At 29.7% G+C, this 15,264-nt stretch overlaps 1 protein-coding gene across 1 annotated transcript; it reads right to left on the reverse strand.

Annotated features, from left to right (window-relative positions):
* Positions 1-81: 81 nt before the first annotated feature.
* On the reverse strand, positions 82-2,175 carry LOC111718268 (uncharacterized). The gene is made up of 4 exons (XM_023493810.1): positions 1,848-2,175; positions 1,300-1,514; positions 915-1,021; positions 82-181 (listed from the first exon to the last, which is right to left on the reverse strand). Exons 1-4 carry the CDS (start codon positions 1,934-1,936, stop codon positions 101-103), a joined length of 492 nt encoding a protein of 163 aa, XP_023349578.1. The 5' UTR covers positions 1,937-2,175; the 3' UTR covers positions 82-100.
* Positions 2,176-15,264: the final 13,089 nt, after the last annotated feature.

Below are 15,264 nucleotides of genomic sequence, written 5' to 3' on the forward strand. Positions count from 1 at the left end.
TATGATATATGATATATGATATATGATATATGATATATGATATATGATATATACCCCCCCCCCTTCACATCGTTAATGGCACTGAGTTTGATGTGTTCAACTAATTTGTTATATTTCTATTTATATATTTACCTAGAACAGCAAATAGAAAATCTTGAAATGGTTTGATCATCTCCAAATCCTAAAAAATAACAAAATATTGACATTTTTCTCACAAAATTTTGTAAAAATAATTTTTTTTCAATGGTTTGCTAAACATTTCGTTATTAAATATTTTCCAAGATTTTTTAACAATGCATATGGACATTGTACTAATAATCAATGAACCCTGTTTTCAAGCGACCCGGATGCAGGGATATCAAGAAACCTAGGATAATATACTCAACCCTCCCAACTAGTCCTAGCTTATGCACATTTTGTTTCTTTGAAGAATCTCTTCATTGCGTTATTTGGATGGTTATTTTTTAATTAATCAATTTATACGATTTAGAAATTTTATTAAAAAATTTTTTTAATTAAATTAAATTTTAATTGCCAACTTTTAATCATCCCGTTGTAAAAGGGGCCCATTGAATAGTTCATAATTTTAACCCCTTCATCCAATGAATAATATGAAAGATATCGTAATTTTTTAGCTTAGTAAAAACTCAAAAGAATATCATATTCATTTCTGATTAGACCGTTGTACCGTACCGTACCGTTGTTGCAATAACATCTAGTCTCCTTAAAATTTGAAAATTGTGTGTTGATGATGGGATAAACATCATAGAGTTAATAACGTATAGTTTGTTCCACATTTTATTGAAAATATATTTCGGTCAGATTGACCCTCGTCAATTCTTGAGATTGGTTCTGTCATGAAAATTCAAAACAATATTTAAATTTAGAATTTTTATTGTTCGAACCCTGTTGACCTGTACAAGGAGTAGCTGTGTAGCGAGCTGGTCAAGTAGAGGCTGAATACTGGAGATATTCTTCGATGGATTATCAATACAATAGTTCTGTAATAAACCAGGAACAACTGAACAAAAACCTTTCGTTTTTTAAAAAAATTAAAAGATTTGCGAAAAAAAATAATTAAAAAGAATTGATATTTTTAATCAAAAAAAATCCCTTCCAATGAAAAAATGTAAAAAAAATCAAATGAAATTAAGAAGGAATTAGCAAACAAGTATACGTTGTCATTAGGAATAATTTTAAATTTCTTTCCTTCAACAACAAATGATTATAAATAAAAAAGGGAAAAATTTTAAAATAGTTGGTTTAAATGTTAAATATTTGATTAAAACAAAAGATTTCCTGCGAAAAGACGACTTTCTGTCATTTTTAAATTTTGTTGCTCCACTGCATTAAATATCGTCGACAGAAGATTGGTTTGATCTACTAGTTGGCGACCAGCTGGGCTGTTGAAACACAGATTTCCAAAAAGTCGACAAAGTTCGACTAAAGAGTTGGAACAAGGGTTGGTCGACCAATCAGCTGTAGACAAGATATTTGAGGACAATATGAGTTTCCTAAAATAATAAATATGTATAATTTTCTAAATAAATGACAGCAAACAATAAGGGTCCGTCCTAGAGAACGATTTTTAGACCCCCCCATTAAATGTCAAATGAAGATTCACCCCATATAATCAACGACTAAATCGTAGCCGAAATAAACTTAAATATCAATACAGATTTGTACAAAAAGGATAAAAAAGATGTTGAAAAATAATGTCTGGAACCGGTCTAAAATTGTAAAATGACTAGATACCGGTAAAACATATAATTATTGTTAAATAATGATAAAAATAAGTTTAATTAAAATATATAAAAACAATATTTTAAAAATGTCAATATAATTACCGCGCTGTCTCATCTCTAGCGTAATCAGCGAGGGTTTTCAGAGACTTAGGATTCTTTAAATCCAATTCTTTAAATTCTGACTCTTTCATTTCACCCCTTCTCAACAGTGGAACGTTTAAAGGTGTAAAATTCACTAACAAAAAAACGGTCAAACGTTTTAGAAATTTAGAAACTGTTCAGCTTCAGTTTGAGAATTAATTTGGTTTGATTACTCACGGCACAGAGGCTCTTGTCTAGCGCGGTCGAGCAAGCCAAGATAGATAGATAGTTTACTTGTCCAGATTTTAGTTGCGCCACATTATTCGGCTTAATGTGCCACAGTTGCGCCACATTTTTAAACATAAGATATTATAATGATGATAGATATGAACATCATGACGGGATCTTTTTGACGTCATATCCTGTAGTTCAAATCAACACATTAATTGCTCATTTAAACTATAATTTTTCTATAAATTCAGTATAAATATACAACTGAACGTAAAAATAGTTCAAATGAACCAAAAAATGTAGCTCAAATGTGTATTTTTCAGGGTTAGGCTAGGTTACGACAATTTCGGGGCCGACGCTACGGCTAGGAGAGGATAGGGGGCCGACCGCTGCAGCTATTAGTTCAAATGAACCAAAAAATAGTCTAAAAATTTGTTTGTTCCTGTAAACTATATTTTATTTAGACTCATGAATTTATTTGAATTTTTTAAAAACATTTTTTATGTTCATTTGAACTATTTTAATGTTTTTCGATTACTTCATTTAATAAATTTATTTTTATTTTTACACTCATTCTTTTGTTCATTTAAACTATTTTTTTTGTTCATTTAAACTATTTTAATGTTTATTTGCACTATTCTTAAGGGATATTTAAACTATTATATGTTAATAGTTCAAATATGAACAGAAGTTCAAATGCACAAAAAAATATAGTTCAAATAAGCATGAAACAATAAACTCGTTTGGTTGTTTAAACTACTCACGTACGTGCATATAGTTCAAACGATAGTTCAAATGAACAATAGTTCAAACGGCAGTAGATTAAACAGGAAAGCATCACATCAGGGGTCCAGAGGGTGTAACTAGTAAGTGTATAAGTAAGTAATTTATTTATGAAGTGGAACAAAAAAAATTTCTTTCTTTTTTCTAAAATGTTCACAAATTTTACTTACATATATGTATTTTAATAGTACTAAATTCATTTAACTTTTTATAAATCGAAGAAAAAATGTTTTAAATCCGCGAACTTTTTTGTTTTTGTCAAGTGTACAAAGAGAAAATGCTCACAGACATGAGCTATCAATTAAAAGTTGAAATAGAAGATGGGCATGAAGCGCTCTGAAAGTCTATAGTGTTATGTTATGTTAAAAAAATGAAAACCATGTGGAATAATCGAGAGCTGTTCACGTAAAAGTTTGACAACAAATTTCCTAAAATTTTCTGTAAAATTTACTGAATTTGTTTAAAAATTTTCATAAATTTTATGAATTAAACTTTTGGTAACATTCTGGAAGAAATTGAGGCACCATTTCGTAAAACTATTTTAGAAGAATAAATTTGTTGAAATTGTTTTTAAATTAAAAATCATAATTTTTTTGTCAAAATTTGTTAAAATCATCTCGACGGAAAGATTTTTAATCCATATATTAATTTTGGGGTTACCGTATCAAAAGATTTTTTATGGGGACCACTGTATCATAAAAAAATTTTGGGACTACTCTCTCAAAAGATTTTTTGGGGACCACTGTATCAAAGGATTTTTTGGGGGATCACTGTATCAGAAGATTTTTTGGGGACCACTGTATCAAAAGATATTTCATGGGGACCTCCGTATCATACAATTTTTTTGGGAACCATTGTATCAAAAGATTTTTTATGGGGACCACTGTATCAAAAGATTTTTTGGGGACTGCAGTATGAAAATATTTTTTTGGGACCACTGTATTATCAAAAGATTTTTTTGGGGACCACTGTATCAACAGATTTTTTGGGAATCAAAAGTTGTTTTGGGGGACTACTGTATTAAAAGTTGTTTTTACGGGACTACTGTATCAAAAGTTGTTTTTTTACGGACCACAATCTCACAAAAAAAATTGGGGATCACTGTATCGAAAGATTTTTTTGGGGAACACTGTACCAAAAGATTTTTTTGGGGGACCACTGTATCAAAAGATTTGTTTAGGAAATCACAGTATCAAAAGATTTTCTTGGGCACCACTGTATCAAAAGTTGTTATTTAGGGACCACTGAATCAAAAGATGCTTTTTAAGGGCCCACTGAATCAAAAGATTTTTTTGAGGACCAAGTATCATCAGATTTTTTTTGAGGACTACTGTATCAAAAGACATTTTTGGGACTACTGCATTAAAAGTTGTTTTTGTGGACGACAGTACCAAACGTTGGTTTTTTGGGGGACCATTGTATCTAAAAAAAATTTGGGGACCACTGTACCAAAAGATTTTTTGGGGACCACTGTATTAAAAGACTTTTTTGTGACCACTGTATCAGAAGACTTTTTTTTGGGACCACTGTATCAAAAAATTTGGGAGGACCACTGTGTCAAAAGATTTTTTGGGGACTACACCATCAAAAGTTTTTTTGGGGGGACCACTGTATTAAAAGATTTTTTTGGAGGACCACTGTACCAAAATAATTTTTTTGGAAACCAACGTCTCAAAAGATTTTTTTGAGGGACTACAATATCAAAAGTTTTTTTTGAGGACCAATATATTAAACAAAAATTTTTGGGACTACTGTATCAAAAGAATTTTTTTTGGGGACCACTATATCCAAAGATTTTCTTCGGGGACCACTGTACCAAAAGAATTTTTTTGGAAACCACTGTCTCAAAAGATTTCTTTGGGGACCACTGTATTAAAAGATTTTTTTGGGGGACCACTGTACCAAAAGAATTTTTTTGGAAACCACTGTCTCAAAAGATTTTTTTGGGGACAACTGTATCAAAAGATTTTTTTGGTGGACCACTGTATTATAATATCAGCAAGTTATTTATTTGAGAAACTATAATCAGAAATTAGAAATCTTTGAATAGATAATCAAGGATTTTAAACTCTTTATTTCTATTTGAAAATTGCGATTTTAAAAAAATTTTGAATTTTACAATAAACTAGATGAAGGGCCCGGCGTTGCCATTGGGAAAAAAAATTGGAAAAAAAAATTTGAAACACACACCCGGGCCATCCATGAGTGTCCACAAAAAATTTCAGCCCAATCGGTCCAGCCGTTTGGCCGGCTATACGCAACATATATATATGAATGTATTGTTATATTATATAGATAAAAAAATATTTAGGGATAAACAGAACCTGGAGTAGTTTAGATACTGGTGTTAAACCTGGAGAAACAGGATAAACAGGACCAACTGCAACATTTTGATTAAAATAAAGGTAAGAAATACATTTAAATGACTTTTTAACCCATGTGTTAAAGTTTTATGTTTTATAGTCCCCTTATTTGTCCAACTTGATTCACCAAACCATGTAAACCAATATGTCGCAAATTATTCCTGAAAAAATTTCCACAATACTAAATTCTCAGTTCAATTACCAAACATTGCCAGTCACTCCCTTTAACTATAAATTTCTATTTGAAACGTTTGTAGATTATTTAGGGAAGTGTTTCAAGTTGGTTGATTACAGAATCTGGGAGATAAACCTAGAGAAGGCTGGATGTTAAACCTGGAGTTGTTTGGATACTGGTCTTAAACCTGGATAAGGTGTGATACTGATCTTAAAGCTGGATAAGGTTGGATACTGCTCTTAAACCTGGATAAGGTTTGATACTGATCTTAAACCTGGATAAGGTTTGATACTGATCTTAAACCTGGATAAGGTTGGATACTGCTCTTAATCCTGGATAAAGTTGGCTACTGATCTTAAACCTGGAAAAGGTTGGATACTGTTCTTAAACCTGAAAATTGGTTGGATACTGCTCTTAATCCTGGATAAGGTTGGATAGAGATGTTAAACCTGGAAAAACAGGTTAAACAGGAACCACTGCAACATTTCTCCATCATATTTGATGAAAACAAGGGTAAGAAATGCATTTAAATGACTTAATTAAACAACTTTTTTAAATAACTCATTCTAACCATTTTTGTCTCCTCTTTATAATTCATTTTTTTCAAAAATTCTTTTCTTCTTTTTTATTTCTTCTGTAAATTGACTGGAAGCTTAATATCAAGCGACGTTCTTTCCAAAGCGAACACTGCAGTTTTTGACAATTTTAACACCTTCATAGAAACACAAAGAATTCTCTGAACTCAATAGTCAGTCATTGGGTTTCCTTGTAAATGGAAAATTCCATACTGAAGAGGGCTAGTAATTTTAAAAATAACTCTGCAGGTCCTTTAATCTTTTTCATTCTGTTCTTTTTTACTTCTGTTCTATACTTTACTTTTGCTTTTCTGTTCTTCTGTTGTCTCTCCCTTTTTCAGTCTTATCTTTCTGTCATTTTTGTTTTATCATTTCTTTTTCTCTTTCTCTTTAGTTTCTCATTTTCTTTCTACTTTTACCTAATTTTTAAGGTTTTTTTATTTCAACCGGAGTCAGTTTACCACATTTACTTAACTCCGGTTCATTTGAAGTAATAGACTAACTTTATAGGCAGCCAGAGCAGGTTGTACAATATATACATAGTTACATACAGACTGTAGACTGTAGGATAGTACCATATAGGCAGCCAGAGCAGGTTGTACAATATATACATAGTTACATACAGACTGTAGACTGTAGGATAGTACCATATAAACCCACCCCTTCTAGTCAAATCATTGTGAGATTACAAAATAGGCATTTGCCCTTGATGCAGAAACCTGGTGTGTTTCTTTTCCTCAATCTGTGTAACATTTGCAAAGATTCATAGTATTGTTAATTGTATAAAAATGAATTATTTTCTGTTACTTTAGTTTTGGAATTTTCAAAAAATTGAATTTTTGATAAAGAAAAGAACAAACGAAATTCAAATTCATAAAAATCCATTAAAATTTATTTATTAAATCATACATGTTTGTAAACTTTTAGGAAATTACAAAAAAAATATTCTGTGAAAATTTTTGTCTTAGTTAATTGTGAATATGGAGTTTGTTTTCATGTTTTAGAGAAAAATCTACAATTTATTTACACAATTTTGTGTAGAATTTACTTTTGTGTGTGTAATTTTACGTGATATTAAAGAAAAAATTTAAGAATATTTATAGAAAATTTTAAGATTATTTAAGAAAATTTTACAGAAAATTAAAGATAATTTTACAGAAAATTAAAGAAACTTTTTCTTAATGTTTGAAGAATAAGGAATAATTAGGTAAAATTCGTGAAATTCGTAAATTTTGCCTTAATTATACGTATATATTTTTTTGAATATTTCGTGAACATTTGGAAAGGTTTTGGTTTTCATTTAATAGTACGAAAATGTACGAAATAAATACGGCAATTTTACGAAAAATATCCTACAATTCATTGGTACACTTTACGTGATTTTAAATGTAAATTTTTTGTAAAAATTGGATCATTTTTCGTAAAATTCATGTTACTTATTCTCGACTCGCAAATTTTTCGAAATCAGACCATAAAATAAGTAAAATTTACGTTTAATTTTCGATATTTGGTAAAAAGGGGACTGGTGATCCCAAATTTTCCGCATAATTCTCGAACATTCTTAACTTTCATAGAAGCTCAAATTATTGCTGCTGCTACAGTCTTTTAATTTTTTAAGCTTTCAAACGTTTATTTAGTTTGATTTGTATAATTGTTAACACGAAATATACTATAAGTATAATATATTTAGCAGACGAAATGAACCGGGAGAGAAAGCAGAAAGGAAAGCTTTTGAAGTTCCTCTATCAGCAGATATCTGCATTAAACGTAGAGGGCGGCTTCAACCTCCACAAAGAAACCTTACTTTTTCGCCTTATACTTATAAATATATATAATAATAATAATTTGAATAAAATTATGAACATAAGAACCGATTTCCCATTTAAAATGTATTGTTCCTGTCCTGTTTTCATCCATTTTTAGGGTTGACCTAAATACAATAATTAATTTATTGAGTCAAACATATTAACTTTTACTTTCCTCAGCAGTTTTTAGATATTAAAAAAAGAACTGAATAAATATTTAAATCAAAAACGATTTTAAAGATAAATTAGAGGCTAGAAAAGTGAGTAAGCAGAAAAAGTTAATTTTTTGTTCGAAAAATTTGCCTAACTTTGTATGTGAAAGTTGCGGATGTTATTTTGACTCTGAATAGTTGAACTTGAGTCAGCTGACGAATTGTTCCTCCAAGTTTTGTGAAAGTGACAGTGATCCTATACGGTAACCTAATTTCTTCATTACACCCCTGACGCTGGCGGGGGGAGGATGCTTGGCTTACGCCTGAGCCCCCTTCAGAATTCAGGGATGTTAAAATAAATAGAAAAATACCCCATTTTCATTTATACCAATAAATAATAAATAAAAGATTATACAAATGAAAATAAAGCTAGTTGAAAATCAATTAAAGCAAATTGAATAGATTTTTCCATGTCTATATTTACATTAATAATCAACCGAAGTATTAAATTAGATACCCAAATACCTCCATCCAAATTCAATGAAAAAAATGGTAATCTCTTAGATCGCGATTGTGCTAATTTTGTTTACTATTTTGAATCCATTTAGACAGGAGAGGCGTACAACTAAAGGCCGGGGGGTTAATGGGGGCAAGGGCCCCTCCAGTCCATGATTAAGCCCCCCCTTAAAAGGCTTACCCCCCCCGGATGGCCCACCAAGAATGCCACCAAATATTTTTTATTTGCACCTGAATTCAAAATTTACAGCCCTATCTAAAATCCTTTTTTTAGAATTAGATTATACTCCAAAATGAAGAAGTTAGGGCCCAACAAAAAAATAACCCTTAGATTAAGAAAAAGTCTCTTCATATATTATGATTTATGCCCTTTTATATCTAGACACGATTGATACAAAATATTTAAACCCTTTGAAAATAAAAAGTAAATGAAGTAAAAAAAGTAGATTTTTTTTCATTTTAAATATTTTGTTATTTTGAATTGTTTATATTTCTTATTCGTCTTTTCTATCATATAAATATAAAAAAATTCAAGCTGCATCAATCAAAAATTGTACCATAAAGAAACGGTGAGTTTTTAAGATGTTAGGTACTTTCCCAAAGGCCTTCTCCCAAGTGACAACTTCCCAAATGTGCAATTTCCTAAGCGGTAACAATTCCCAAGTGTACAGTTTCCCAAATGACAATTTCTCAAGTGGCAACTTTCCCATGAAGGAAAAGCGGCAACTTCCCAAATGTACATTTTCCTAATTAACAATTAAAAGTAAAATCAAGCTGAATAAGTTAAAAATCGTACCATAAAGAAACTATTGGTTTTTAAAACTTAATTATTTCTCGAGTTTCCGTGTTTTTCTTATCAAAATTTGTTTCAATACTAACTCTTTGACGAATATTGGAATTTCTCCCTGTGAGGGACAGTAAGCGTAATTTCAAGTGACCCTCTATACAAATATGGCACTGCCCAATTTACAAAGGTACTATTAAAACCTCAATTTGATAAAAAAAAAATAATGTACTCTTCTAAAGGTATTTTATATGGTGTAATGTACTCTTCTAAAGGTATTTTCCCAATGGCGACTTCTTAAGTGGCTGCTTTCCAAATGTGAAATTTCCCAAGGACAACTTCCCAAAGGTTTGGTTAGACTGCGGCTAGGATGGGCCAGGGGGGGCCCAAGCGCTGCTGCTAGAACATGCTAGGCCTTTGGGAAAGTACCTAATATCTTTTATGTTAGATTTTATCTTTAACTTATTTTATTTTATTTTATTTTTTCTGGGAAAATGTTGGCATAAAAGGTGCAGAAATAAAGAAGAGGAATTTAATGCTTTTTTATTTTCAATAACAGTTATGATCACCGTCGTTGGAGGAATATTCTTGATCAAATTTTGATTTAAAAAATGCTAATAGCTATTTATAATAAATCGGTAAAAACTGAACATCTGTTTTGGTACAAAAAGGGTTACCCTCAAAGGGTGAGGCTTTGATGACGATTGACGACTTAAAACTCAATACGAATAATAATCAAAGGGAGTGTTCGCGAAAAATGAAAGGGGGTTTAGGCTTACGGCGAAAAATAAGCGCTTTTGATCGCTACTAATCTTACTCCTATCTCTTGAGTCTATAAGGAGAAAATTGTTAAAAACAGTTCATACAGAAGAACGTAGCGTCCATACAAATTCAGAAAGTTGCAACCTTCAACTCGGATCGTAAAATAATCAATTTAGTTCCAAACAAATCATTCAGATATTACTAACAATAGTCGATTATTTTTCGACGCATTCGTATATAGTTAAGACAAGAAAAGAAACCAAGACTGGGGATCTTCATGAATTCTGAACAGTCGTCTACGAAGTCTCATCCTTTGTGGGTAACCCTTGATATTTGGTTATAATCAATATCATCCAAAGTCCAGAAAAAAATCAAAATAGAAAAAAACCAGATTTAAACTTGCATAAAAACATTTATATAAATAGAAACATCAAAATACATATTATCATACAAAATTTGCACCTTTTGAATAACATGCATTTTGTTTTAAAATTCGGTGATGGTGATGGACCAAACCTCTGTAGAGTAAAAAATGTAGATGTTAGTTCCACTTTTATTGAAAATGTATTTCGGTCTGGGTTGACCCTCTTCCGTTCTAATGATATAATAACCATCAAAATCGATATAAAAAATTTTTTTTGAATGTTAAAAACCACAAGAAAATAAACAAACAAAATATGTTAATTTTATAAAATTTTTGGCTGTCAAATGGACTAAAGGGAAACGAACTCAGATTATGAGATGGAAAAAAGATAATTTGTAAATATTTACTTTTAAAAAATAGAAACAACAAAATAAATAGTATTTTATGTATTTTGTTGTGTTTGTTGAAACCTAGAAAAAGTTTTTAAAAGTTATAAAATTTACATGTTTTTATAAAAAAAAGTATGAGAGAGTTCTAGTCAGGTAAAATCACAGGTGAATGCATTGTGACACTTTAAAATTGACCCAGTCTTACAAANGTGGTCACTTGCTATCAGCCAATTTAAAAATTACGAAAGGAGTTGAGTCCTTACCACAAAGTCTGATTTTCTAATCCCTATATCTTTGGAACCCAAAGTCATAAACCTTTAATATTTCAAACTTATATTATTTGATCTAACAGAAGTCATACTTTTAAATATCAAAGGTCTACAACATTGGACTCCAAAGATATAGGGATTAGATAATCAGAGTTTATGACAAAACTCAATTCCTTTGTAACTTGGTCATTAGACTATTAATTTCTTTAAATATTTGTAATATTTCTGAGCTATACAAACTTTTATCACCCATTTGAAAATCCAAATTCTGAACAGATTTTATTTATTTCTTTAAAAAATTCTAATATATAAGCTTCTAAAAACAATTTTTGGTTTCTGGATTCTTATTTTGCATCAAATAGATGGAAGTTAAAAAGAAACATGGCTTCTAACCAATACAAGGTGTGTAAACAAAGGTAGGCTAAAACATTGAAGATATTATTTATTTTATCTGTCTGACGCACGTGATGTGTACGAAATAAATATATTATTTAAGATATTTTGGCAGCCCTACTTTTATTCTAACTTTTTATTGGGGCTTTTATTGCAGATTTCTTTTGCACGTTATTGAACATATAAGTAGATTTTCAATTTTCTCAATTAAATTTATAAATTTAAAATAGACAATAAATTTCATATCTTTATCAAGTAGAAATCTAAGTTGTTGTTAAAACTTTGTTCAAAAAAAAATATTAATAGTTAATTTTCAAAAATCTTTAAGTGACAGTAGTCGTTATTTATAATTGTTTCTCTATTTTGTATATGAGTGGCATGTCTGATTCACAACGGTGCCCTTAACGTCTTTGTCTGATCAAGAGGAATGATATATAAATGTTTATCTCAGTAAAAATAGATTATTTTTAATCGTGGTTTTTATGCAAAAGCAACTTGCTGCTGCAGAATCAATGGAGAAAATGATTAGAATTAAACATGTTTCTAGCTAGTACAACTACAGTCCCTTAAAACTTAAAATTACAACTACAGTCCCTCAAAACATTAAATTACAACTACAGTCCCTTAAAACTTTAAATTACAACTACAGTCCCTTAAAACTTAAGATTACAACTACAGTCCCTTAAAACTTTAAATTACAACTACAGTCCCTTAAAACTTGAAATTACTACTACAGTCCCTTAAAACTTTAAATTACAACTACAGTCCCTTAAAACTTTAAATTACAACTACAGTCCCTTAAAACTTAAGATTACAACTACAGTCCCTTAAAACTTTAAATTACAACTACAGTCCCTTAAAACTTGAAATTACTACTACAGTCCCTTAAAACTTTAAATTACAACTACAGTCCCTTAAAACTTTAAACTACAACTACAGTCCCTTAAAACTTTAAACTACAACTACAGTCCCTTAAAACTTAAAATTACAACTACAGTCCCTTAAAACTTTAAATTACAACTACAGTCCCTTAAAACTTAAAATTACAACTACAGTCCTTTAAAACTTAAAATTACAACTACAGTCCCTTAAAACTTGAAATTACAGCTCCAGTCCCTTAAAACTTAAGATTAGAACTACAGTCCTTTAAAACTTAAAATTACAACTACAGTCCCTTAAATCTTAAAATTACTACTACAGTCCCTAATAGATATCTTTTGTACGTATCAGTAGATTTTCAATTTTCTTAATTAAAAATTAATATAAGACAATAAAGGAGTTGAGTCTTTGCCACAAACTCAAATTTTCTTCTCCATATAACTTTGCAACCTGATGACGTAATCCTTAGAAATTTCAAAGTTTGATTACTTTATTTACCAGAATTCATAGTTTGAAATGTCTAGTATACGACTTAATGTTGAAAAGAAAAAGGAATTAGAAAATCAGATATTGTGGCAAAGATTTAACTCCTTTCATATCTTTATAAAGTAGAAAACAATGTTGATGTTGTTCTAAAAAAAAATTTCAATAATCAATTTAAAAAAACTTTAAGTGACAGTATTTAATAAGTGTTTCTCCATGAGTGGCATGTCTGATTCACAACGGTGCCCTTAACGTCTTTGTCTGATCAAGAGGAATGATATATAAATGTTTATCTCAGTAAAAATAGATTATTATTTGCTGCTGCAGAATGAATGGAGAAAATGATCAGAATTAAACATGTTTCTAGCTAGTTACAACTACAGTCCCTTAAAACTTAAAATTACAACTACAGTCCCTTAAAACTTAAAATTACAACTACAGTCCCTTAAAACTTAAAATTACAACTACAGTCCCTTAAATCTTAAAATTACAACTACAGTCCCTTAAAACTTAAAATTACAACAACAGTCCCTTAAAACTTAAGATTACAACTACAGTCACTTAAAACTTGAAATTACAACTACAGTCCATTAAAACTTGAAATTACAACTACAGTCCATTAAAACTTAAAATTACAACTACAGTCCCTTAAACTTGAAATTACAACTACAGTCCCTCAAAACATTAAATTACAACTACAGTCCCTTAATACTTAAAATTACAGCTACAGTCCATTAAAACTTGAAATTACAACTACAGTCCATTAAAACTTGAAATTACAACTACAGTCCCTTTAAACTTGAAATTACAACTACAGTCCCTTAAAACTTAAGATTACAACTACAGTCCCTTAAAACTTGAAATTACAACTACAGTTCCTTAAACTTAAAATTACAACTACAGTTACTTAAAACTTAAAATTACAACTACAGTCCCTTAAAACTTAAAATTACAACTACAGTCCCTTAAAACTTAAAATTACAACTACAGTCCCTTAAAACTTGAAATTACAACTACAGTTCCTTAAACTTAAAATTACAACTACAGTTACTTAAAACTTAAAATTACAACTACAGTCCCTTAAAACTTGAAATTACAACTACAGTCCATTAAAACTTGAAATTACAACTACAGTCCATTAAAACTTGAAATTACAACTACAGTCCCTTAAAACTTGAAATTACAACTACAGTCCCTTAAACTTGAAATTACAACTACAGTCCCTTAAAACTTGAAATTTATAACTTCAGTCCCTTTAAACTTGAAATTACAACTACAGTCCCTTAAACTTGAAATTATAACTACAGTCCCTCAAAACTTTAAATTACAACTACAGTCCCTTAAACTTGAAATTATAACTACAGTCCCTCAAAACTTTAAATTACAACTACAAACTTGAAATTATAACTACAGTCCCTCAAAACTTTAAATTACAACTACAGTCCCTTAAATCTTAAGATTACAACTACAGTCCTTTAAAACTTGAGATTACAACTACAGTCCCTTAAAACTTTAAATTACAACTACAGTCCCTTAAACTTGAAATTACAACTACAGTCCCTTAAAACTTTAAATTACAACTACAGTCCCTCAAAACTTTAAATTACAACTACAGTCCCTTAAAACTTGAAATTACAACTACAGTCCCTTAAACTTAAAATTACAACTACAGTCCCTTAAAACTTTAAATTACAACTACAGTCCCTTAAACTTGAAATTACAACTACAGTTACTTAAACCTGAAATTACAACTACAGTCCCTTAAAACTTTAAATTACAACTACAGTCCATTAAAACTTTAAACTACAACTACAGTTACTTAAAACTTGAAATATTTGAAATTACAATAGTTATTTTGTTAAATATGAAGACTGCATGTATTTTTACACTTGAATACTATTTATTACCATTATTATTTTATAATTTCATATTTTAAAATCTATTCTTTTACTTTCCATACTTATAGTTATTGAATAATTATATAGATTTAAGTATTAAGTAATTGAAATGAACTGAATACTTGTATCAAACTGAAATTGTCTAGTCTTTGATTGGATTTCTTAGTAACCTGTAGTGGATTCTTTTGATATTTTAAACTTTAAATTTATAGAAAATTAGGTTTTGTGGGGAATGTTAAGTTCCTTTTGATTCAGAAATTAGATAATAATTACGGATTCAGAAATAAGATAATAAATACGGATTCAGAAATAAAATAATAAATACGGATTCAGAAATAAGATAATAAATACGGATTCAGAAATAAAATAATAAATACGGATTCAGAAATAAAATAATAAATACGGATTCAGAAATAAAATAATAATTACGGATTCAGAAATAAGATAATAAATATGCTTAGCGTTGATAATTGTTTTGGTTTTATTTTTGTAAAACTTTAGTATTACTTCAGACATTTCACAACTGTATTCTATTAAACTTTGCAGAAGAAGGAAAATCGATCGTTTCAATTTGCATATATGTTCTCTCAGGGTAAAACAAAAATGTTTAGAATAAA

This window comes from Eurytemora carolleeae, unplaced genomic scaffold (assembly GCF_000591075.1).
Source record: "Eurytemora carolleeae unplaced genomic scaffold, Eaff_2.0 scaffold556, whole genome shotgun sequence".
NCBI classification, from domain to species: Eukaryota; Metazoa; Arthropoda; class Copepoda; order Calanoida; family Temoridae; genus Eurytemora; species Eurytemora carolleeae.